The sequence below is a fragment of the Leuciscus leuciscus genome (assembly GCF_965113295.1).
Source record: "Leuciscus leuciscus genome assembly, chromosome: 22".
NCBI lineage: Eukaryota > Metazoa > Chordata > Actinopteri > Cypriniformes > Leuciscidae > Leuciscus > Leuciscus leuciscus.
In genome coordinates, this window is record NC_138746.1 from 9,160,613 (window position 1) to 9,187,203 (window position 26,591).

Genomic DNA, 26,591 nt, shown 5'->3' on the forward strand with positions numbered 1-26,591 from the left:
TATTTCATTATGGTTGTTGTAGCGCTGTGCTGGAATTTATTTTTAAAGATGTTCTTCCGTAAAATGCATACATGGTGTACCTTTAACAAAACTTCTTAAATCTTTGTGAATATAACAATATTTGTTGGTGCGATAAAGAAAATCATGTGGAGCAATCAAAATGCAGACCCTGTGTAGGTCAATAAGTGTCTATAAATATCAGACAATTTTACCTTATTATGACAAAACAATGCTTTAAAATGTTATTTTTTTTACCTTGAAATTCATTTACTTGCTAAATATTTTGAAACTTATGAATAATCAATTTAAATAATTCTTGACAATGGTATTAAAATTTTTCAAAACCATATACTAACGCGAGTACATTTATAAGAACTATAAAGATTTTTCCTTTCCTTTCATTCATCATTCTATCGTATGACCTTTAGCAAACACGATTTATTAGACATGCATGTGCCTAGCAATACACACACAACACAGAGAGACAGGAGTTTGTGACTTGAGATCTGGAGGCATTTCAGAACTCACCTGATGGGTATGAGGATAAACATTAGCAGAGGAAATATCATCTTCATATACGGGAGAGGGTACATCCCAAACGCACAGAGGAAAAGCAGCTGCACCATCTGAAGGAAAGTGAAGTAATGGATCTTTCTCTGCGGTACCTTCCGGATGTAGTGGGTTGGCGGGTAGGATGTCTGAGAAAGAGTAAAGGGCAATTGAGTGACAAAGAAAGATAAGATGATGGGACTAAGATCCATTCATATATGGACATTTCACTTACTGTACATGAGTCTCCACAATACAAATATACATCACATCTAAATCAGGGCTATATGCATACATAATGGAGATCACATCTGTGATGATGCCAATGCTCAGCAGTGAAATTTCCCCCCATATGGCAATTAGTATTTCAGTTTCGTGGTTGCTACAGCTTCGTGTCCCATCTAAAGTCAACAGTTTGCACACGTGTGGATTAAAGGACTTACAAACTACCATATGCTGGCATATAGTTTTGTTTGGGAGAGAAAAAAATACATATGTGGCCAGAATAACCATTTACCAATGATGTGCCAGGGTAGTTGACTAAAAGTCCAACAACCAACTAGTCGATTAGTGAGGGCGACAAGTAACCGTTTCAAAAGTTTGGGGTCAATAATATGATTTTTTTTTTGTTTTTTTGAAAGAAATTAATACATCTATTCAGCAAGGATGCATTAAATGAATCAAAAGTGACAGTAAAGACAAAAGATTTGTATTTTCACATTTCATTTTCACAATCTTTTTAACTTTCCATACATCATAAATCCTGAAAAAAATGTAGCATGGCTTCCACAAAAATATAAAGCAGCACAACTGATTTCAACATAAGAAGAATAAGAATAAATGTTCCTTAAGGAGGAAATCAGCATATTAGAATGATTTCTGAAGGATAACGTGACACTGAAGAATGGCTGCTGAAAATTCAGCTTTGACATCACAGGAATAATTAAAAGTTAAAAAAATATTCAAAGAGAAAGTAGTTATTTTAAACTGTAATAATATTTCACAATGTTTTTAACTGTATTTTTTATCAAATAAATTCAGCCTTGGTGTTCACCCAAGACATACTGTAAGAATTCAGGTTACACTGAAACATTCTGCTTGCAGGATGTGAATAAGTGGTTTTGAAATCCCACCAACTATTTGATTATGAAACATTTTGCCTATCCCTAGCATTTACACAGATTTAAAGCCACCATTTACGATTGGCTCAGTAAAAATGAACAAAACGACCAAGGTGTTCATAGCCACAAAATGCATCAATGGAGACTAAGTAATTTCTGACCATGACAAGTAGAGGGCGCTCTGTTGCTTTATTTGCACAGCGGATGCACCGCTCTCTTCTGTGTTCTTATTTGTACAACACCTATGACTTTTATTTGCCTTTGTTTTCATCGAAGACACACACGCACACACTCACTTGTTCTTTGAGTAGCAGAGCCATGCGGTCGCACATTTGATTGCCTTCAATGGAGGTGAGAGCGATGTAGAGGAAGAGCCCATAAAGCACAGGCTTAGGAATCCACTGCAGGGGCACCGGCAGCAGAAACAAGCTCACACCTATCAGGATGTTAGCCACGAGCGAGGTCACTCGCGTCTCCTTCACACTCACTATACTACACACACGCACATGTACACACACACAAACACACACAAAGGCGTCATTTAAAACCAAGCACACTGTGCCAATAACTGCTATAATGACGTTTGTGCTTCGCAGATTGATTGCGATTGTAATTGCTTGTGAGCATGTGGCTCGTCGATGTGGTGTGTGCTCACGTCTCATAAAGGTGTCCTCCTTCCACCCTTTCCTCCACGATGGCCAGCTGTCTGACGTGCAGAGTAGAGTGCGGGAACGCAGCATGCATCCACGGCAAGCCCAGCACAGACATCAAAATATTAATCAAGCCAGACAGAGTCAGGTCCCAGTGATACGCCGTGCCCTTCAGTAACCTGTGGCACACACACACACACACACACACACACACACACACACACAGTCACGACTGCACAGTTTGACCCAGTGTCCTATCCAGGTGCAAAGCGACAAGTTTCCAGCGACCAATCATAATATATTTGATGTTTAATATGCAGCTAGGTGCATGGTGGGTGTCATTTAAATAATATAAATTGCCAATTAAAAGTCAGGGGTCAGTATGTTTTATTTTGAAATAAATAAATACTTTTAATCATCAAGGATGCATTAAATTGATCAAAAGTGAGAGTAAAGACATTTATAATGTTACAAACGATTTTGAATAAATGCTACTTTCCATTCATCAACGAATCCTGAATAAAATGCGTCATAAAAAATATTTAGAAGCATAACAGTTTTCAACATTGCAGAAATTCTGCTTTGCCATAAATATATTAAAATAGTGAACATTTATTTTAAATTGTAAAAATATTTCTTAAAGGGATAGTTCACTTTGAAATTAAATGTTGGTATGTTTTAGCTTACCTCAAGGGCATCCAAGATGTAGGTGTCTTTTTTTCCGCAGTAGTTTCAATTTTGATATTTTTAGGTCAAACCGTTCTTGTCTGTCAGTCATATAATGCAGGTCGATGGTCATTATCTCAAAGAGCATGCACAGAGTCCAAATTAAAACAATTCCCCATCGTCCAAATTAAACAATTCCCCATCGTAAGTACACATTGATGGCCCAAGACACGAAACGAGCGGTTTGTGTGAGAAAACGAACAGTTTTTATATCGTTTTTACCTCTTGAACACAGCTGCGTCCAAATGATCTGAGAGCGCCATCAATGTGTACTTACGATGGGGAATTGTTTAATTTGGACGACGGGGAATTGTTTTAATTTGGACTCTGTGCATGCTCTTTGAGACAGTGACCATCAACCTGCATTATATGACTGACAGACAAGAACGGTTTGACCTAAAAATATCAAAATTGAAACTACTGCGGAAAAAAAGACACCTACATCTTGGATGCCCTTGAGGTAAGCTAAAACATACCAAAATTTAATTTCAAAGTGAACTATCCCTTTAATTAAGATTTTGTAAATGATACGATGACACGATCAAAGAGGTTCAAATAAAACACCTTCCGTTTTAAGTTTTCCTTGGCTAAATTAATAATAATTTGCATAAAGATGAAGTTGGTCGCAGGTTGCTCATTTGTTGCTCTTTAAAAATAAATGGCTGTAGGACGCCTTGATGCTACAAATCACTGCCAGTGCTCAATACTCCTACACATGGAAGAGGTTGCTTGTCACTTTATCACATTGTAAGGTTGATAACAATGTGACTAGCTGGTCAGAAACAACCTGGTTAGGTTAATGTTTGGTTCATTTTAATAATCATTGTGATGAAGCCACTGATGAGTGGAGAAATAAAAAATGTAAAAATGAACTATTTTCAAAAGACATGAACCTGTTTTCTGGTGCATTTGTGAGAGAAACTACAATGTTCTGGTCGATGAAGATGAGGATAAACAGGAGGAAGCCCAAACCCATTGCACTCAGAACACTTGCTCCAGACAGCTTATCCAGCGGGGCTATTTGAAACATTGGACCTTCATGGAAGTTAAACACCGGCACTGGAAGAGAGCACATAACACAGTGAACCTCAGCTCACACACCATAACAGACCATCCAACAAAAACCAGACCTTCCAGAATAGTGTGATTACATCTACAGTAATTGTTAAATAGTCTACTATGATTTTCATCATTTGCGGTGTGAAAGCACCATCAGTGACTTTACTTTACTATAGTGAAAAAGCATTTCTATTGAAAAAATAAATGTGTGAAAAATGGCCAGAGAACAATTGCAAAAAAATGGCACAAAAACAAAAACCAAAGCACGATAGCATTGTATACATTTCAGGTAGCACAATTTGTTGTTGGAATATTGGTTTAGGGTTAAAACTGACCACATTTAAATTAAAATCCTACATTTAACACAAGTTATGAAAGGAACATTATTTTTATAGGAACATTAACAGTAGCATGATAAGAATCTCTGACTTTTACAGAACAACAAAATTATACTAACACTGAACATGTTCATAGGAAGGTATGTGTAAGAAGTGTACCTTGCTTTATTTAGTTTGTGGCTTTATTGTTTAAAATTGCTACCAGGTGGTTATTTTGTCCACAAGCACAATGTGCGAATCAGAGGAGTTTCTCACAATTGTGAGTTATAAAGTCCAATTCTGAGGAATTTGACTGACTTTTTTTCTCGGAATTGTGAATCTCACAATTTTGACTTTATAACACGATATTGGGAGTTTATATCATGCAATTCTGAGGAAAAAAAGTCTGAATTGTGAGATAAAAAGTCGCAATTACCTTTTTCATTTTTTATTTTGTGGAGGAAACAAGCTTTCATACTGTACATATATGTTTTGGATTGTTTGGCCATTTCCCTGCAGTTTCTGCTTTGATCTCATTTTCAATATGAGCCTCTCGACTGCAGCATTGGAACGCTGAGTGAACGTTTAAAGAGCCTGAGGTAAGAAGTAAAATCTCACTCTGATAACCAAGTTAAACTCCCACACCAAACAGATGACAGAGGAGTTGGAGGAATAATGTAGTGATAGTCGGAGTGGAGTGGCTTTGCTGTAATGTGCTGGCTGTAGAGAGGGAGCGTACAGGCAGTGTGTGTGTGTGTGTGTGTGTGTGTGTGTGTGTGTGTGTGTGTGTGTGTGTGTGTGTGTGTGTGTGTGTGTGTGTGTGTGTGTGTGTGTGTGTGTGTGTGTGTGTGTGTGTGTGTGTGTGTGTGTGTGTCTAAGTGTTGGTAGGGCCGTACGTTTTGGCAAGCCTTCCTGGCTTGACAAACTGAGCCAAAATTTGAACTGATTCTCAGTACTGAATCTTCTCTGCTATTTGCATCTCATTTAAAATTGCTGCTTAAATGCAATGACATGTTGAAGATAATCTCTCAATATGATTAAAGACATTTACATAATAAAGCAGTTTTATCATTATGAATGTTTTGTTTTTTCTCTGCTTAAATTATAGCATGAATAAGCTCACTTACTTTACCTTATATTAAATACTATTATCATGATCAAACAAAAACACTAATATTGACTATTAGTGAAATAATGTAATGCATATATTATTTATATAATAATAATGATGATAATAATAATAATAGCAAAAACATGGATGATAAATAATGATTAAATGTGAAATAATATAATGAATACAAAAAATAATATAATATAAATAAAATAAAGAATAATGTTTCATGTAAAAAACAAACAAAAAAAAACAAAAAAACAATAATAATAAATATTAGGGAAATGAGAATAAAATAAAATAATAAAAATGTTTAATTGCTAATAAAAAATAACAATAGCAAAAACAAACCCATATTGGTTGCTAATACCAAAAAAAAAGATCAGTTTAGTATTCTGGAGAAATTAAACAGTGTAGAACAAAAACTAGATTTCCTGTTATTTGAGTCTTGAAGAAATGTGTACCTTAGTGTCAATGTGTGTGCAACATGAAGACAAATAGTGTCACATGACTCACAGGCAATGTCGTTGAAAACGTATGATCCCACATAAGAGAAGACAAGCACTGAGATAGGCAGAGCACAGTCGGACAGAATCTCTCTCATCTTCACATGCAGAAACGGACTGCCAGGAATAAATGGAAAGATGGGGGTGTCAAAACAGTCTTCTATCACTCTAAAATACTCAGTGTGTGCACAGGTGTGTGTGTGTGTGTGTGAGAGAGAGACAAGAAGAGATCCTCACCTCCTCCTGAACTGGTACAGTGTGTATCCCACCCACAGTGTGCCCATCATGAGGAGGAGACAGAGTAGTGGCCGTGCCCGTGTGCACAGAATGAAGGATTCTGGGAGGGACACAGACCCTGCTTCAGTCAGGTTCAATTCCCCTAAATGTACACTTCCACTGATGCGATTCAGCTCTGCCGCACTCCCATTGGCCAAAGTGGGAGCATGATAGTACTCTTGAAAGACTGTAAAGGAGATACCAAGATAAGGTATTACTATTTATATACTGTAAAAAAAAGGTCAAAATTAATGTACAGTATACAGTATATTTAGGTTTAAAATTAACGCTAACTGTATGCATTTTGTGAATGTTTTTGAATCGTCAAAATGAACGACTTTCTCAGTGTAACATTTTTACTGTGCCACATATTTATGAAAAAATTGGTTTAAACAATAAGACATCACTTATGACACCTCTCTCAAGTCAAACAAGTGCCAGATGCCAAACTACAGATGCCAAACTACTAAAAAATACTTTCACTCTACTACAAATACTTCCATAATTGTTAAAATGCATAAAATTCTAATTATTAATAATTTAAATTATTAAAACATATTCATTTTGTATTATTTTATTTTATATCATTTTTCTAAAATAAAAGTGTGCAATTGTAATGGAAAAAATGCTTAGAAGTACAGCATATGTAAGCATTTACTCTATGTGTTATGTAAAAGTTTTAAGGGATTTTAAGGGATTTTAATTAGAAATTTGGCACTTCCATCACTCATTTCTGATGCGATACTTCAAAATGCGCATAAAAACAGGGTGATGGAAACATAGCTACTAACACCAACCAATGCTTTCTGCTGACATTTACGATTGTTGATGGGGAAGAAAAAAAAACACATGACAATTTTAATATCCTAATAATGCTCCTCTGGTTTCATGTCAAAGAATTTTAATCACAAATACACATTAAATCTTAATTATCTTAAATCTTGACAATTGAAACTATTCAAACATATTATTTTATCATAAACTAAATATTATTTTATCTTTCTAAGGTAAAAGGGTACTATTGCACTGGTAAGACTGCCTAAAAAGTACATTATATATCAATCTAAAATCATATTTTAAGTTTGGTGTATGTATTGTGTAAATGTTTTGAATGCCTTCCCAAGCGTAACATTTCTCCTGCGCCACATCTTTATTGAATAATTGGTTTAAACAATCACGATTACTGATGGAATTTTTGTGGAATCTTGTTTACTGCCAATAACATCAACCAATGCTTTCTGCTGATAACACATGCGCATGCACATTTTTGGGATGTCTTTCTTGAACGGCCTGTTTCACATCACAGCAGAACATTTCAAAGGAAGTGGGGTCAGGCCTCTAATTTGGCCATTGTGAAGTGCTGAATTTCTTTTGTTTAAAGCATTCTGTTGTTGATTGACTCCTGTGCTTTGGATTGCATGACCCAACTTATTTTGAGTTTAAGATCACAAACAGACGCTCTGACATTCTGCTCCTGATATAACTTGGAATTTGTTGGTTCCTCAGTGACTCCAAGTCGTCCGGACCCTGAGGCAGCAAAACAGCCCCACATTATTATACTCGGCCCACAATCCTTCACAGTTGCAGTGAGGTTCTGGCAATGGTATTAGGATTTTTGTGTTCTTAACATTTATTTCAAGTATTTTTTAAAAACTCACATTGAAAATGCATAGTGTCTTAGCTGGGTTTGTAAAAAAAAAAAATTTTTTAGGTTGTTTTCCAATGATTCAGAACACGTCATGTCTGATCTTGCTTCAACTATCACATGTGCAAATGACACTTCTCTCAAAATGCAACACTGGTCTTGAAAACCCATGATGGCTTATGCCATGGAATAGAAAAAGATATTACATATAGAAAAAGTCACAGATAATTGTGACTTTTTATCTCACAATTCTGACTTTTTGTCCTCTCAATTCCTAGTTTATATCTCGCATTTGCAAGAAAAAAAAGTCAGAATTGTGAGATAAAAAAATGCAACACTGGTCTTGTGTCAAACTTAATACAGTTGACAAGCCAATTCATTAAGTTGGAAAAATATGTAAATAATTATTTTGCATTTTGATGACATATGAATACTTTAAATGTTTAGTTGAATTTAATTTAATACTTTGGGCCCTATTTTAACGATCTAAGTGCATGGTCTAAAGTGCACGGCGCAAGTTCACTTAGGGCGTGTCTGAATCCACTTTTGCTAGTTTAAAGGGATACTCCACTTTTTTTGGAAATAGGCTCATTTTACAACTCCCCCAGAGTTAAACAGTTGAGTCTTACCGTTTTCGAATCCATTCAGCCGAACGCCGGGTCTGGCGGTACCACTTTTAGCATAGCTTAGCATAGATCATTGAATCGGACAGGACCATTAGCATCTCTCTCAAAAAAATGACCAAAGAGTTTTTATTTTTTTCCTATTTAAAACTTGACTCTTCTGTAGTTACATCGTGTACTAAGACCGACGGAAAATGAAAAGTTGCGATTTTCTAGGCTGACATGGCTAGGAACTATACTCTCATTCCTGCGTAATAATCAAGAAACTTCGCTGCCGTACCATGAGTCCAGCAGGCGTAATGATATGAGGCAGCGCCTGAAAATAGTCCCCAGCTTGGTAACTTCCAACGTGACCGGGACTAAGTTTGTCTAACCTATTAGACCTATTTTCAGGCGCTGCCTCATATCATTACGCCTGCTGCACCCACGGTACGGCAGCAAAGTTTCTTGATTATTACGCAGGAATGAGAGTATAGTTCCTAGCCATATCAGCCTAGAAAATCGCAACTTTACATTTTCTGTCGGTCTTAGTACACGATGTAACTACAGAAGAGTCAAGTTTTAAATAGGAAAAATATCGAAACTCTTTGGTCATCTTTTTGAGAGAGATGCTAATGGTCCTGTCCGATTCAATGATCTATGCTAAGCTATGCTAAAAGTGGTATCGCCAGACCCGGAGATCGGCTGAATGGATTCGAAAACGGTAAAACTCAACTGTTTAACTCTGGGGGAGTTGTAAAATGAGCCTATTTCCATAAAAAGTGGAGTATCCCTTTAACAACGGGAAAAATGGTCGGCGCGCCAGACGCATGGTCTAAAAGGGTTGTCCCTATTCTCATAATGAGTAATAGGTGTGTTTTGGCCATTATTCATATCTTTATGTACACAATAATAATATTTTACATTGTAATCCTTTTATTTAAATATTTGGCATGTTTGTGTGCCGCTGTGCGTCCCTGTGTGTTTAATAAGCAGAGTGTACGCGCGTGTGTTGTGGACCCGCCTATAGGCGCAAATTACTAACTCGCCTCATTAAATAACAAAAAAAATATTGCGAGGTGTGTTCAGGTGCATTGTTGGCACGTTGCTATTTTGAGGCAACAGAAATAGATTGCGCCATTGAGCAACTGAAACCTGGTCTAAAGTTAATGGCGCAATCTATTTCTGTTGCCTCAAAATAGCAACGTTTCAACAATGCACCTGAACACACCTCGTTTTCAGACCAGCACGCCCATGGGCGCACAAATGGGTGCAAATGCATTTGCTATTTAAACAACGTGGCGCAGGACGTGAAAATGATAACTGTGTTGGACTGAAACTAGCAAAAAAACACTTGCGTCACGCTTGGCGCTGCATTGCGCCGGGTGTAAGATAGGGCCCTTTATGTTTTATTTATTGTTTATTTTTTTATATTCCTGGTAAGACGAGTACGTTTTGTTTTAAGCAAGTTATCTCAGTTTCTCTAAACCCCCCTTACCGCGAGCATTCTCTGCTCTGATTGGTCAGACGGCCCAGTGTGTTGTGATTGGTCATACACTTGTGCATGTGTTGAAAACTAAACGCCTATTATCGTATCTGAATTTCAGCTCCGGAGGCTTTCTCAGCACTTGATACACAGTGATACGAATGATGGCATCGGTTTTTCCGTATCAATTCCAGCGTGAGTCCTCATCCTTTTAAAGTGAATGCAAAGTGGATTCGCAGCTCAGAAAACATGTCGACAACATGAACTAAACTCTTCCAGGCCTAAGCTACATCTACAGTGTTTGAGGGCGGGTCAAAGTAGATATTGTTCACGAGCAGCCAATGAAGACCGCATGCTGGCATTATGCAAATCTGTTACATTGTCACATAGATAAGTAACAGGAAGTGAGACTGGAATTGCTGACGACTCGTTTCAGCAGTTCAGAATTATAATATTTTTTTTAGGTGACAATTTTATTAGTCGTGCAGACGTGCACTTTAAAACTTTACAGACATTTTACATTCACAAACAGCTATATTACACACTGCATGAAAGGTAATATTCTAAAAAGCATAATAGGGGCACTTTGATTCAAACGTAATCACATTACGAAACTTTAATTCTTTTGTATTTGTGGTGCATTACTGAATAAATTGTTTAGTAATAAGTCATTTCTACATATTTTAAGTAACCATATCTGGTTCAGTGTCAACTCTTTAAAGGTCCTTTTGAAACTGGTATTTGTAATACAGCAGTTCTTAGGTTATGTTTTTTTTACAGGCAAATTACCTTGGTTTTGTATTTATTTAAGCTGTTTCAGCACACATTAGACTGGCTTTATCTACTAGGAAGAATGGCAATGGTTCTGAACTGATGGTGCTGATCTGCCTGACTGTAGGCATAAATCTTCCAAATCCCCAGCAAACCTTGAGTTTTATGAGTTCTTATGAGGTTTTCTGAAGTCCCTTTTAATCAGACTAGATTTCACTTGAGCACAATTGTTTGGGAAGAAACAAGTAACATGCTGCTTTCCATTGAGCATAGCAGGTCAAAGCCACAGCTGAGTCCAATTACCTTCTTTTCAAGAGGTCATTATAGTAGAGGTTATCTTGATTGTTTAACACATTTGTTCAATAAATACATGGAACTGCAAAATGGTTTGTCTGTGTGTGTTTAAGGCCAGTTGAAGTTGACATATTTATACTAGAATAAAGATATGTTGTGGACTATAGCATTTTTTGTAGAGTATGATTCATTTATTTTATTTTTTTATATATGGAATGGAATGGAAGCAGCGGCAGATCTTTTCTTCGGGGGAACTTAGTTCTATCAATCAGTTGTTGATTAACTTGTTGATGTTGCAGTTAACTTGCAGTCAAATTGAATGTTTGGAGAAGTCCGGCATTCTGAGCAATCTGTCATCAAGTTATAAAATTTTAGTATCATTTAACTGTGAAACTAATGAAACCGATTCTGTAGTGTGACAGCATATTCCCATTATCACTATATGTATGTTAAATGAACCGTATCGTTTTTTCCTGGGCAGTAACAATATAAAATGTTAAATGTCTTTATTTTACAGTGTGACAACTAGCCCCAGTTTCCCTATATTTCTTATGAAGTTCAAACTGTAATCTAAGAATCATTCACACAGAAATCCAGATGATTTCAAAAGGTTTGTCTGTGTATATGTATGTGTGTATGTATAGCACTCACTCTTGACAGTGCCCTTAACTGCGTCTGCTACAAAAGCAATGGAAATGAACAAAGCTATCACCTCCTCTATCGACCTGTGGGTCAAAAACATCAACAAAAACATTTCAGTCTTCAAGCAGTGGCATCTGCATGAGTATGTATATTTGTAGGTGTGTGTCTGACCTTTTGAAAAGCTTAACAAGCAGGCTGAGGTTGAAGATTCCTCCCATGATGAGGAAGAGGCTGTTCCACAGGCCGATACATGCATAAAATGCTGCAAAGTCCAGCTCATAATCATCACAGACCCCCCTAATCACTGCAGCCATAGAGAGACAAACACACAGAAGCATTGTAGAAAATTATAGTGATATTAACTGTAAAAGAGTATACTGTAAAAAACTGTTAATTGGTTAACAGTAAGTTCCTTTACTATATACGGGGGGAGACTGTAATAGATCTAACCTTACATTTCAAGAAATTTTACTGTTAAATATTTTTAAATGTACAAAAGCCATAAACTGACATTCACAGAATTCACTGTGACACTTCACATTTGAAGGTTTTACCTTTTACAGTTTTTCACAATTGCTAACAAGTGTTTACCAAAAGTACTTTTTCAAAACTCTTAAAACAGCAACACACCTATCACACAATTGGCCAAATAATTAATTTTGAATTTTGACATGGAATAGAAAAAAGAAAAAAATAGATAATTGTGACTTTTTATCTCACAATTCTGACTTTTTATCCTCTCAATTCCTAGTTTATCACTCACAGTTGCAAGAAAAAAAGTCAGGATTGTGAGATAAAAAGTCACAATTACCTTTTATACTTATTTTTATTCTGTGGTGGAAAAAAGCTTCCATAGTAACCAAAGGCCATGTACTGTATGTTGGATTTGTTGTTGTTTTCATTTCAGTTAAAGCTTCATGTAAAGCTTTTACTACAACAATTCCAGTGCCACTGTTCCATATACACCGATTATGTGGTCTGTGTAGGGCACTAACTAAGGGGGCACTATTGTCATTATAAGCTTTTGAGTTTTTTTAAATTTATTTATTTTCTGGGCAGGATTTTTTATTTATTTTTTGTAAATGACAACGTTGCTGTCATTAAGAGTCCTCCACACAAACAGAATCACAAGAGTGCGAAAAGAACACAATCAACTCAAATCTCATAATGACAAGGGATTATAACTCACAGTAAATGTTGATCGTTTGATGTTTAAAAAACTGCTCCCAAACATTTCAATAAAGATTTAAAGAATTCCTGCTGTTATTCCCATGAGAAACCACAAGACAAGATCTTTGATTGGGAAGGATCATTATTATAGATGGATGTGGCAGTTCTGTCCTCATCTGCACATTTTTATCCAAACAGAATTTCGTTGTACTACAGCAAAACCATTTTTCAGGGCCACTCTCCCACTGGGGACAGTGTGCGATTGCAACCGCAGGAATGAGCTTTAGGAGGAAATCTCCTCTCAGCCAGGGCAAACATCAATGCTTGCCCAAACAAATGGCGGCCATATCAGACTCCCATCCTGCTGTTTGTGAGATTAAGAGTCTTGTTCCACCTCATCCTGAGGTTAGCAGAGCTCTCTAAACACTCAACATCAAAGTATTTAACAAACAAAGAGTGCGTATGTAAACGTGCATCTATTGTTAAATGTGAAGGCATTTATTTACATACCGCTGATGAAAATAGCGATGGGCGCTGTGGTCAGTGGAATGACGAGAGGAGAGCCAGCACACAATGAGTAGATGATTCCACCTATACTCTGCCCAATGATCGTCTTCTGAACATCTAATCAACAGAGAGAACAAATCAGTCTGTCTATCTGTGTATGCATAAGTGTGTGTGCGTGTGTGTGGGTGTGTGTGTGTGTGTGTGTGTGTGTGTGAGTGAGTGAGTGAGTGAGTGAGTGAGTGAGAGAGAGAGAGAGAGAGAGAGAGAGAGAGAGAGAGAGAGAGAGAGAGAGAGAGAGAGAGAGAGAGAGAGAGAGAGAGAGAGAGAGAGAGAGAGAGAGAGAGAGATCACCAATCTCGCCCCGAGTGCTCTCGTCGTTGAGTGAGCCAAAAGCAATGGCAGGAAGCAGCACAGCAATGTAGAGAAAGATGGACGTCGTCATGAACTTGACCACGGCTTTGTTATTACCCACTAAACCTGAAACACACACATTAATATAAAATAAAATAAATACATAATATAAAATATTACTGCTGTCAAGGTTAACTTTAACAAGGTTACATTTGTATGATCAAAAATACAGTAAAAACAGTAATATTGTGAAACATTATTACAATTTAAATTTACTGTTTTCTATTTGAATATATTTTAAAATGTAATTTATTTATGTGATGGCAGAGCTGAATTTTCAGCATCATTACTCCAGTCTTCAGAGTCACATGATCCTTCAGAAATCATTTGAATATGCTGATTTGGTGCTCAATGTTGAAAACGGTTGTGCTGCGTAATATTTTTGTGGAAACTGTGATACTTTTTTAGGATTCTTCAATGAATAGAAAGTTCAAAAGAACAGCATTTATTTGAAATGGAAATCTTTTGTCAATTTGATATTCAATATCAATTTAATGCATGCTTGCAGAATAAAACTATTAGTGTGGTTTATACAAATGTATAAAACTATAACTAAAATATATAACTGAACTGAACTGATTCATTAAAATGAATAAGACTTCTCAATGCAATTAGAGAAATAGAGAGGATAGTTTAGGAGAGCATGTTTGATTTCCTCAGATTGCTCGGCTTTACTGTATATCTTTGTGTGTAATATAATGTGACAAAACCCAGCAATGTAGCATTCTGTCATGCATTTTGTACGTCCTGGTCCTGCTTGTTAGTGGACAAGCTCTTCTGAATTTAGCTGAACTACTGTAACACCTTCAAATTTAGCTAAAGACATTAATAAGACAACTAGAACAGCATATATCCTTTTGAAAACTTTAAAAATGCTAAATTATATAATAGATTCTTCCATTTTAAAATACTTTTATTTGTAAGGTTATAATTGACACACCATCAGTGAAGTCAGACGGGTAGAGAGGCAGTCGGCGACACAGATCCTCATAGATTCCTCTGCCCACTCTGAAAAAATCTCTGCACTACACAGATACAGAGAGAGAGAGGAAAAGAGTGAGGATTACTCTCTCACACACAGACACACATACATATAACTACATATATAAACGTGAAAACATTTAAATACATTTTACTGCAATACTGCAGCGGGAGAGGCACAGGATTAAAGCACACACACACACCAATTAAACATTATACACATCAAATCCTGCTGAATCACAGCAAATACACACACAGAAGCAAATGCACACAATGCTTTACACTGCAAGGGAAGATATACTGCGTTAAAGCAGACAAACACACACTCTCCTACTTAAATCCTCACACACAAACACACACAGAAGCTCAGTGTAATCGCACTCACACAGGGCCCCCTGCACAGCAGAGAGAGAGACACAAGATGAGAGAACACAGATTCTGCAGACTAGAGAGAGAGACAGCCCAGTGTTAGAACAGCATTAGTACAATGCAAACGCATTACAATTACATCAGCAAAGCAAAGTCAAGAAACCAGTTACATTACTCTAAATATCCATTTATGTAGCATCAGAAATGTAGTGTCTGGCACATGTGCATTTCAGAGAACTGAATTAGATTGGCTTAAGCACTTATACAAAATAAAAAGCCCCCATAAAAAGGTGTACACTATTGTAATTGTTTATATACCGTATATATATATATATATATATATATCACATTGGCTGCATGCAAACATAAATAACCAACGTGTTTCTGTTCACAACCGGACAACTTTTGTAACCCAGTCCTCCTAATGAATTGGTCCACAATTATTTAAAAAATGTTCTGCTTGAATCTTTTTAACAAATTACTCTGAATCCGTCAGAGCAGATACTGAATCAATATCTGACTTGATGTTTTTTTTCACTTCACAAAAACTTTGTTAACATCACTTAATGCATTAGTTATCATGAACTAAAAAAAAAATTTCATAAATATTCAGTCAATAAATATTAATGTTAATTTATGCTATCGTTTAAAAGTTTGGGGTCAGTAAGATTTTTTCCCTGATTTTGAAAGAAGTCACTTATACCAAGGCTGCATTTATGTGATAAAAAATTCAGTAAAAACAGTGATATTGTTTTCTATTTATTGGATTTAAAAAAAAAGAACAGCATTTATTTAAAAACAGAAATCATTCATAACATTATACATTTCTTTTGATCAATTTAATGTGTCCTTGCAGAATTAAATTAATCATTTATTTTTTTAAATCATACTGACCCCAAACATTTGAACGGTACTGTATAACTATTGTTTATTGTTAATTCATGTTTGTTCAAAATACAATTTGTATTAATACATTCAAAAATGTAAGTGAATAAACTTTGCTAATAATTTTTAGGTTATGATACCTAATTCATAAACGAATATTAACAAATTGAACCTTACAGTATAATAGAAACAGATTTTTTTTTTTTTTAACTATAGGATTTGTTTAGTTTAGTTTAGTTTAGTTTAGACCAATTACGGCAAGGTAGGAGGCACTGGTGTGAGGCACAGGTCACAAATGCACAGTCTTGTTGAATTAATCAAATTTTAATAGGCTTTACAGGTCAGGATTTGGCGCTGGAGCAGTTTGTCCGTCTCATATAAATGACCTAAATTAGACAGACAAGCTCATTTTCTGTCAGTCAGAGAGAACCTGTCTCAGGATATGTTTAAATAAGTCGTACAGCTTTAAGTGTTCATTACTGAGCCGCACTCATTCATCATGACAGCGTGTGTCTGAAACAGAAAGAGTAAGGGACCTTTCCTGGGCATTTGCCAGAGATGGATAGCTTTTAGTGTGCGCATACACACAAACACACACACACACACACACACACACACACACAAAGTAATGATCCTCTCCACCTGGTTACCATTCCTCGGATGTGTGATGGAGTGAAAAATGCAAAAAACAAAACAAAAACACAACTATTTGGGTCTCCGCTGTTGTCTTTACAGAGAAGAAAACAGAGGGCTTTTACAGGCGGCTAACCTCAGCCAGGGTGGTCTAATGCTCACATATGCCGAATCAGACTTTGTGTGTGTGCGTCAAACCAGAGTAACAAACAAGATAAATTCTCATTAGCTGTTACATGCTCAGTAGAACTTAATCACTGGAGTGTAAGTCAAACAGCAAAGGGCGAAGGGTGAAGGGAGAAAGAGAGAGCGATAGACGAAGACCGAAGAGAGAGATTGGAAACAATGGCAACCGTTAAAACTGAGCCTTAAGCATCGCCGCACACGCTGCGATCTGCACACACCTTCAGTGGTTTTTGACTGTGCGGGTCTGTCTCTTCGCCCTCCACAGCTGTGGTTTTGCGCTTGGCTGCGGTCAGGTGGTACCTCTGGATGACCAGCGCCTCTTTGAACTCCTCTTGAGTTTTACTCTCTAGCAGCTTCTGTCTGAAAGAGATGTCTGAGAACATGCTGGCGAACGTCCTGCCCAGCTCCATCGCCGTCTTAGTGCTTTTCTGAGAAACAGAGATCAAACATGTGTTACATTTGGTGATCATTAATCATTTATAGTTGTTACACTCTTACACTGTATCTACACCAGACACGTGCGCATAGGACCCATTATAATCAGTGATGCTGTTTACACTGAATGCGACATTAAACTGATTCCCCTGTTCAATTTCTGATGCACTCCAAGCTTTCGTGCTACTTCCGATATGAATAACAAATGGAGTTGCAACAGTCGCTTTGTCGTGTCCAGTAGGCATAGTTTTAGAAGAAAAGGTTCTCAGTAGAACCTGTCAGAACACTTAATACAGTAGTGGCCAAAAGTGATGTCCGAAGGGGATATTTGTTTTTAATGACCCTACAAATATGATGAAACCATCAAAATATAGTCAAAAAATTATATGTACAGTTGATTTGTATTATTATTTATGTATTTTTTAATTATTACAATTATTTTAATAAATTTTTCCTTGAAGGATATTGTTCATTTGTAAATGATCGTGTCTTAAAGTTTATTTACCAATTCTGTATTGTTATCAATTAATTTATTATATATTTACACAGAAAAACAAAAAGCTCACAGGAAAAAGCATGCACTGACTACAGCATTATCAATATCAATATCATATTATTAATATTTTGTTGTTTCTCTCTTGTTTTTGTTCTTAATTTCTTTGTATGACAGCCTGGCCAAAAAATAATGTCACATTGCATTATCACAAATTGACCCCAAGCACAACTATGTAAAATGCTTACCAAATCTTAAACAAATGTATAATAATATTTGAATAAAGGGTGAAGATTTTCCAATTTTCCAAGGTAAGACATCATTTTTAGCCACTACTCTATAGAACCTTTTAGGGGTTCCAGTTAAGGGATCATTTTATGGATTTAGTTTTAATTCATAAATTTTTTTAAATTAATTTTATGAATTTTATGAATTAAACAGCTCATCAACATATTTTATCACCAGAAAAAAATTAAAAGACCCGTTAAATATTAAAGTATTGAGACATTTCTCCTTATATAGAACCTTTTTGGCATTTAGTATTCAAAGTAGTAACTCAGAATTTTTTGGAGCAGAAAATAAAGCAGTTGCAGTTATGCTGCTGAGTCACTTAAATGCTGCTGATACATGGCCTAAATTGTAGATTGATTCTCAACTTTATTTCCAGTTAAATGCTTTTACTCTGCTAATACAAGAAAAGAGTACATGCACTTTTGACCAGCTCTCTGGATTTATGATTTTTGCTTTATCATATGGATTGAGTCCATTTGGTATTTAAGTTACATAACATTTGAGTTGTCTATTGTTTTAAAACACACGGCAAGAAAAGAGGATGCATCTACATGTGCCAGCATGATAATCCAGCTTTTAATGTAATGAGAAGATGCGTTTTTGTTTGCGCGCATATAATTGTATTGCTTTTGAGAAAAGCACAGGATTACAAAGCAAAAAAGTTTGCTATACTGCCTGGTGAACTACAGAAAACAGAAATAGATGAGTGCATGCAAGAACACAAGGGGAGAGAGAAAGAGAGAAAGAAAGAGAGAGAGTGATTAGATGTAAACAGAATGTAAACACATACACACAAACACACAGATTTATGATGTAAACACAGACACAAAGAGATACACAAAATGGTCTTGGAGGGAGCCAGGGGCCCCAAGGCCTTTACAGGGAGACTGCAAGGGGAACACAAAATGCAGGACCAGGACTTTAAGACTTGAACGTGATAGTATTATTGTGTCTGAACCTGCCATGAATAAGATCTTATTAATATCTCAACTGTTTCTCATCAATAGCAATCAGTTTAAACAGAGCAAATTGCTCTTGCTTTTTGATGCCAAGGACCCCAAAAATATGATACCTTTCCTGAAATATGAAGACAAACTATATCTTTTAATGTGTTGGAAAAACAAAAACAAATGTGATATTATAAAAACATGTTTAAAAAAAAAAAATGTTTTTCTTACAATTAAAATATTATCAGGAAAAATATTTACTTTGGATTAAGTTGACAATGTATCTTCTTTTATTTTTTCATATTAAAGACAAAATACAAATACAGCATTTGTGAACATAACACATGTACATCATAATGGAGAAATTAACACTTAGAAATGAAGATTGTTTTGACAAAATTATTCTGATTATTATCAGTAGAATAAGTCAGTAGAATAATCTCATGATTATTCAAAAGAAACTGTGAATAATCTCATGACCTGTTCTTACAAAGCAAAATGAAATATTGATCATATCAATTTTAGTAAATGTGTTAAAAAATAAAACATTTTTATTTTAGTGTCCTTGTTACACGTAACATGCACTTACTATAGTACCAACAGTAAATTATGAATAATCTCATGCAAATAACCCAAAACCAAGCCCTAACTATAACCCTATTGTAAATACATGTTGTTTATAAATATTACTCAATACTTTAATTTATAATTCCACCGTAACAAGGACACTTTAAAATGAACTGTAACCAAAAATTATTTAATAAATAAATTAAAGTTGTAAAATACATTTAGTAAAAATTAAATTTGACCCCTAGGGGGCTGCTAGGGGTTCCCTGGGTCCTAGTTTGAAAAACCTCAGATTTGCAAAGACAAAAAAAAATTTGAAATAGAAAAATTGAAATCAAAGCTATTTCTTTAAAAAAAAAAAGAAGAAGAATGTCAATAATGGGCAAATAAACTGTCTTCAGTATGTGTGTGTGCATTTATGTGTGATTATATTACCATCTTTGAAGGTGCCAGAATGAGGATAACATAGCGGACCTCTGCACAGTTTTCCCCCCAGTTCTGTGGACGGTCTAGGCGTGAGATACACACGTGCCGCCTCTGCAGGTTCTTCACATTGCAGCTGTCACAAATCAGAGTTCATAAATCATCATTAATCCTCTTTACAATTTACATAGTGCTTTAATGTACCTGGCACAGCATCAGATTAATTCAATATGTAACAGGAGTACAGCAAACACATTAACAAATCCATTGGTTGAGGTCTAATGGGATTACAGAAAGCCCTTGAACAGGGGTGTAAAAGTAATGTTTGGTTGTGGGCCGGCTGGGAAAAAGGCCCTTCCTATTCTCTTTCAGGCTTATAAAGTTAAAAAGTGTACACCTTTTTTTTCAGGCTTGCTGCCACCTATTATGAGATTAATATCAACACAATCAACTATATTAAAAGGGAAAAGATAAAACCACTCAATGCATAAATAAGTCAAGTCAAATATTACCATAAAAGCTGGCCTAAGGAACAAAATGTAACAGTACACTGTTACACATGTAATTTACTTAAAATACACATTAATAATCTGCCCTATACTCAGACCCTGGCAACAGGGGCATTGAATCAGTCTCATTGGTCCAGCTAATACTCATAACACCTGCTTGTGGCCATAAAACTCAGGCAATGTACTGAGGACAAAAGAGAATTCAGAAAAGAAAAATGGGATAGTCTCATCTAAAACATGCAAAAGCTGTTGTGCCATTCTGTAAGGACTTTGGTAACCTTGAGGCCATAGAGCTGCTGTGGGTCATCCAACATTGCCACTTGTTTCCCTTTCTTGCCCATAAATTGTCCGCACATAATTCAAAGAAAAACAAATCTTCTGCTCACTAGGCTAGTGTGGGCCATTGCAAATGGATGAACTTTTTCTGAGTCTTTGTTCTGACCCTAGAGAGAGTCTTTAATTACTTTTTTTTCATTACTTTTTTTTCAATGGTTTATGATCTCATGTGAATTAATAAAGCTAATATAATAAATTAGAGTGTTAAAAGTAAACATATTTAGCTTGCTATCAATAATTGAAGTGCTTGAGGGTGAGACTTGACTTGACCCCTCCCCCGGACAGCTCATCATAATTAACAGTCAATAATTAATTACAATATAAATCTATGTATCCATCCATCCATCTATCTATCCTAAACCGAGTAAATATGTAAATAATCATCTAGGAATGGACAATATTAGCCACTCTCCAATACCAGATTATAGAGTAGAACAAAATAGTACAATGCAAAAACCAGTACAAGTAGAGAAAGACAAATATTTCTACAATGTGCAAAGTGCTTTTTACGGGTCATCTGATTATGTTCTTTAAAATGCACAAAGTGCACTTCACTACACCATGTTTTTGGATATGAGCCCGGTTAAAATGCTGTTCTCCTTAATTTTGTCATAATTGAATGAATCACTGCTGCCATTATTACAAAAAAATCTGCATAAGTATCTGTTTTATATAAAATTAAGTTTGCCACTTGCTTTAAGTAGGTTGTAACAGTAGTAGCATTCAATAAAACAGCTTATTTGCATATAAAGAAAAGAAAATGACTTAATTTAAATGTGGCGCAGCACTATCTATACTAGCAAATAAAGCAGCTGGTTAAGTTTGACAGGGAGTGGTTTAGAGAAAATAACACTCGTTAGTTTGCGCACTGATGTTGGCTGCTGCCTGACACTGCTACAGTTTGGAGGCTGTTGATAAAAGTTCTGGCAGCTATTAAGCAAAAGTGTTGAGAAAGAAAAAGTGTTGGCGGATCTTGAGAACTCTGAAACAAAGCAGATGACTCATCAGAATCTAATCATGACCTGCAGATGTCTGTTAGATAGGGTTTGTTGGGGATCATTTTGTTTAGATTAATGACTCAATAGCAGGTAGCAGATTTTGACACATGGGAATCCTTAAGTCATCATCTTGTCAAATTACAAGAGAAGAAAAAAATGTCATAAACATAACAAAAAACATCCTTGCAACAAAGAAACATGTAAATGTCTGGGATGGTATGAGACAAAAGAGACAGGATTTCATGGTCATCCAAATCCGGAAAAAGATCATGTCAAGAACTTTGTGTGTGTGTGCAACGCATTCTCATCCTTTGCGTGTCTGTGTTACAACCAAGAAAGTTTAAACTATTTTAGCGATACTAGTAGTGGTGCAACGGATCATCATTGATCCGTGATCCGTTCGGATCAATATCTTCGGTTCGGCACACACGTGATCCGCGGATTGATTTATTAGAAAAAAAAAGTTGTGCGCATGTTCAGTCCACACACACCGTGGTCATAGCGAGCGGAGGAACGGAGGAGCTTGAACGCCCCGCTTCATTTAAATCCCCTGTATGGGAGCATTTTGGCTTCCCTGTCAAATATAATGATTATTAAGGAAAAGAGGTTAGTGGATAAAACCGTGACGGTGTGTAGGCACTGTGGAAACTAGGAATCTGTAGCCCCGCCTTAGCTCTGGACACGCGTCTATTTCGCTTCAAATGCTCGCTTTATCATTATGCGCGGCGCGTCTTTATTCGCTTTGGACGCGCGAATGGATTCAAACTGTTCAAGCATAGAACTAGACGCAAAATTGACGCTCTATTCGCGTTTGGTGTGAACGCAGCAAAATGAACAGGCTGCGTTGTCAAGATTGCAATGCTGGATTGTGTGTGTGTGTGTGTGTGTGTCAGAGAGAGAGAGAGAGAGAGAGAGAGAGAGAGGCACGGGCGCGATCGAACAGTGGAAACATAAAAACATACTCCGTCATTTTGTACAGGACATCATTAAAACTGCAAAAAGTGTTTAGCCTAATTATATTTGTGTAAAACACAAAATCGTGCTTTTGTCAAACTTTAAACTCTTGTCAAACTGTAACCTACAACTGACACCCAACCAAAATCACACACACACTGTTTAAAAGCAAAAATGATCTCATCTTTTGGACATTCATCATATTGCATTGGTTTTCATTTCTTGTCCTAAAACAGAGCACTAATCGAACACTAATACTAATAGAAAATCAAATGTGTTTTTAATGGTAGTATTATTTTATAGGCCTACAGAAATAAATTATTTATAATTCAGATGAGAATAAAGTTAAAGTTAATAAAATTTTAAGGAAACAAATATATTGATCTGAAATATAGCAAATTAATTTTAAATTCATTCAGGTACAATTACCAAACATATCTCAAGGCCTTTTGAATAAAGGGTGGCAGTCTTTCATTATCAACTGTTGTTGTGGACTATATTCAAGAATAAAATAAAAATATCGGATTGATATCGGTATCGGCAACTAGCCAAAGCTGCGGCATCGGAAGTGAAAAAGTGGTATCGGGACATCCCTATGGCCACGCATTTGAAGCGACATCACCCCGGTGTTTCACTGACATGAGTGAAAACGAAGGCTGCTCAACGTTTCACAATCAGACCGGGCTAAAGCCATCACAAACGCTATCAGTGTGTTTATAGGTGCAGACATGAGGCCATATTCGGTTGTGCAAAACGAGGGCTTTAAACACATGCTGAAAGTGCTTGAGCCACGTTACGACATCCCGTTGCTGTTGATTTTATATATTTTAATTTAATAATTTAAAAGTGTTAATAAACAAAAAGACAAAACTTATAAGTATAAATAACTTATAACATAAAAGGCTTATGTTTATTTGTATTGTCTTTTTTTTTTTTTTTGCTGATCCGAAAAATGATCCGATCCGTGACTCTGATCCGAGAAACGATCCGAACCGTGAGTTTTTTGATCCGTTGCACCCCTAGATACTAGTAGGTGGCTCTCAAGGTCTTTTAACTTTAGCACAAATAGCATGTTACCTCTAGTATTTACACTGTGTGTGAATAGCATCTATCACTAATTTCACTTTAATAAACAATATTCTATTTGTTGTTATTTATACTTGATGCAAAGAGGATCTACCACTATTACACTCTTAAAAAAGTTATTCTACTATATACTGTATATATATATATATATATATATATATATATATACGCATCTCAGTATATATGTATACATATTAGGGCTGTCAATCGATTAAAATTTTTAATCGCGATTAATCGCATGATTGTCATGAGTTAACTCACGATTAATCGCATTTAATCGCACATTTTTTTATTTGTTCTAAATGTACCTTAAATTAATACTTTTCAAGTTTGTAATCAGGGGCGGACTTTACCATTAGGCAAAGGTCGGCAATTGCCTTGGGCCCCGAGCTACCTTGGGGCCCCCAAAATGCCCTATTAAATGCTTAATTAAAAAAATATATAATAATTATATATTTCTAAAACACCATTTGCGAAAAATGTTATCAAATCATTAGTGTCGCAGGAGGGGGCCCCCCGCCTCACTACATTGGACTATTCCATTATCTCACTTACTGCGCATCTGCGAAAGTGACAAGGCTGTGCCAAAAAACTGACGGAGAAAAAGAAGTGAGTGACAGAGTAAAAATGATGCGAAGCTAGCTACCCAAGTGGTGCTGAAAAAAGGAGGAAGCGGGAGGAAAGCAAAAAGTCCGTAAAGGTGCGCGGCGCAAAAGATAAACAACACGCAGTAACAGGAGGACTGGGAAATACACAAACAGAGCAAGACGAGTCTAAACGCGAAAATGTAAAGTTTCGAAGTTACCCAAGCGGCTCAAATAAAAGAAATAAGTGAAAAGACGCTGATAAGTATTTGGGAACGCTGCCAAAGATGACAAACTTTTTTACGGCTTCTGTTAGATACAGATCAGGAACAACAACGTCCAACCCCGCGTCCAACGCACAGAAAAATCGTGCAGAGGACACGGAGATCGACAGACAAAACTGAGCAGTTTAACGTTACTTATGAATCATGATATTGAAAAAAATCTCAGCTCTCTCAGATTGTCAATTCTATTACGAAATTCAAACAATAAATACCGTTTTGTCGTTTTAATGTGACATTCCTATAGCGATACAGTAAAGATACAGTATAACTTACCGAAATGTATATTCCTCATTCATAATATCGATCAATAAGTGTTTTTTAACCGCGGAAAGAGGTAAAACAGCTGGAGAACAATCGTCACATAACATTTACCTCAGGAAAGCCATTTAATTGGCTAGAAAAAAAAGAGCTATAGAGAGTATTTGGCTAAATATGTGTACTATATTACTTATTTTAACCTTAAATTATACCATCTGATAGGGCTATTTTTCTTGAGAAAAAGTAATGCATATCTTGTGAAACTTTACCTAATATTTATCCAAATGAGTCAATATTGAATCAAATCACAAGAATTGAATCGAAATGGTGAAATTTGTCAAGCAAAAAAAAAAAAAAAGAAAGAAAAAAAAAGAAAAGAAAACATAGCTTACCAGAAATTGTACCATGTAAACATTGTAACATGTTTCTGTTTAGGAGTAAAGAAGTGTAGCCTATGCAGGGTTTAAAGGGGATGTTTTTTTTCTCCTCTCTAACCTTTACTTCCCCGTAGATTAGCTTTACCTGCCTATCCACCCTTCAGTCGGTAGGCCTACATATATTTTCGTTCTCTTTTAAAGATTGGATGTGGAGGGGCCCATAGCCTACCTTCGCCTTGGGCCCCCGATTTGCAAAATCCGCCACTGTTTGTAATACTCTAATCAACGTGGGCATGGATAAATATAGATGCTTTATGCAAATGTATGTTTATTATTGAAACCATAGTCAATATAGAGCATAAGGACGAGACATGTTTCAAAGGTCATAGATGTTTTTCAAAGAACTTGTTCATGTCTATTAGACACATGTAGAAAGAACAAAAAAAATGCCAGGTTACCATTACTTCTCTTTCTTTGCACTGAGCAATTTACTAACACAAACATGTTTAGATTTTGCATAACAGGGCAGCTCTTCTGAAAATGCTAAATGTACATTTATTATTTATTATTACATTGTAGTTTGTCTCTCTCTGTGGCCATTTTGATGAAGCTAAATTCTCAATAAAACTGTTTTCATTGGTATATTTTACTGTTTCTGTTGTCAAACAACGGAATGAATTTGAAATGGTGACTGAAACGCGACCCATTAAGACATAACCAGCTCTCCCCTCCAAGATGTTAAGTTAATCTGCACAACAATTCTGATAATCGAGCCGTCGTCTGGTGAAATCAAATTCACATAAGATAAAGACAATATCTGTGCTCTGATTTCGGCTATAATTGTAAAATTAGTGAAGCAACATAATTTCTGTGCTTAACTGAATTAAAGCGCTACACCTCCGCGCGAGACGCAGAGAGAGAGAGAGAGAGCGAGCGAGCGAGAGAGAGCGAGAGGTGCGCGCGCGTGCTGATAGAGCAGTACCGGCGGTACCGGTAGATTCTCAGAAACTAAATAAGGTTTGGGCGCTTTGTTGAAGGGAAAAAATCGCTAAAGGGGTCTGTAATGTCGCTAAGTTGGCAACACTGTGTATCTCCATTTCTCCAACTAGAGGTTGGGCCACGGGTCAAACAGAAAATACGCGCTGCGTTAAT

The 26,591-nt window shown here is 36.2% G+C and overlaps 1 protein-coding gene across 5 annotated transcripts in view; it reads right to left on the reverse strand.

The window, feature by feature from the left end:
• Positions 1–26,591, reverse strand: part of slc4a11 (solute carrier family 4 member 11) — an 82,164-nt gene that overhangs the window by 1,508 nt on the left and 54,065 nt on the right. For all 5 annotated transcript variants that reach the window (XM_082153621.1, XM_082153623.1, XM_082153622.1 and 2 more), the window contains exons 7-19: positions 20,066–20,189; positions 17,116–17,325; positions 14,784–14,868; positions 13,784–13,909; positions 13,436–13,549; positions 11,927–12,059; positions 11,765–11,838; positions 6,277–6,502; positions 6,050–6,156; positions 3,940–4,105; positions 2,326–2,499; positions 1,967–2,162; positions 529–698 (exon numbers count right to left, since the gene is read on the reverse strand). In XM_082153621.1, the coding sequence (XP_082009747.1) occupies positions 529–698; positions 1,967–2,162; positions 2,326–2,499; positions 3,940–4,105; positions 6,050–6,156; positions 6,277–6,502; positions 11,765–11,838; positions 11,927–12,059; positions 13,436–13,549; positions 13,784–13,909; positions 14,784–14,868; positions 17,116–17,325; positions 20,066–20,189 (1,905 nt within the window). The remainder of the gene's footprint in view (positions 1–528; positions 699–1,966; positions 2,163–2,325; positions 2,500–3,939; positions 4,106–6,049; positions 6,157–6,276; positions 6,503–11,764; positions 11,839–11,926; positions 12,060–13,435; positions 13,550–13,783; positions 13,910–14,783; positions 14,869–17,115; positions 17,326–20,065; positions 20,190–26,591) is intronic.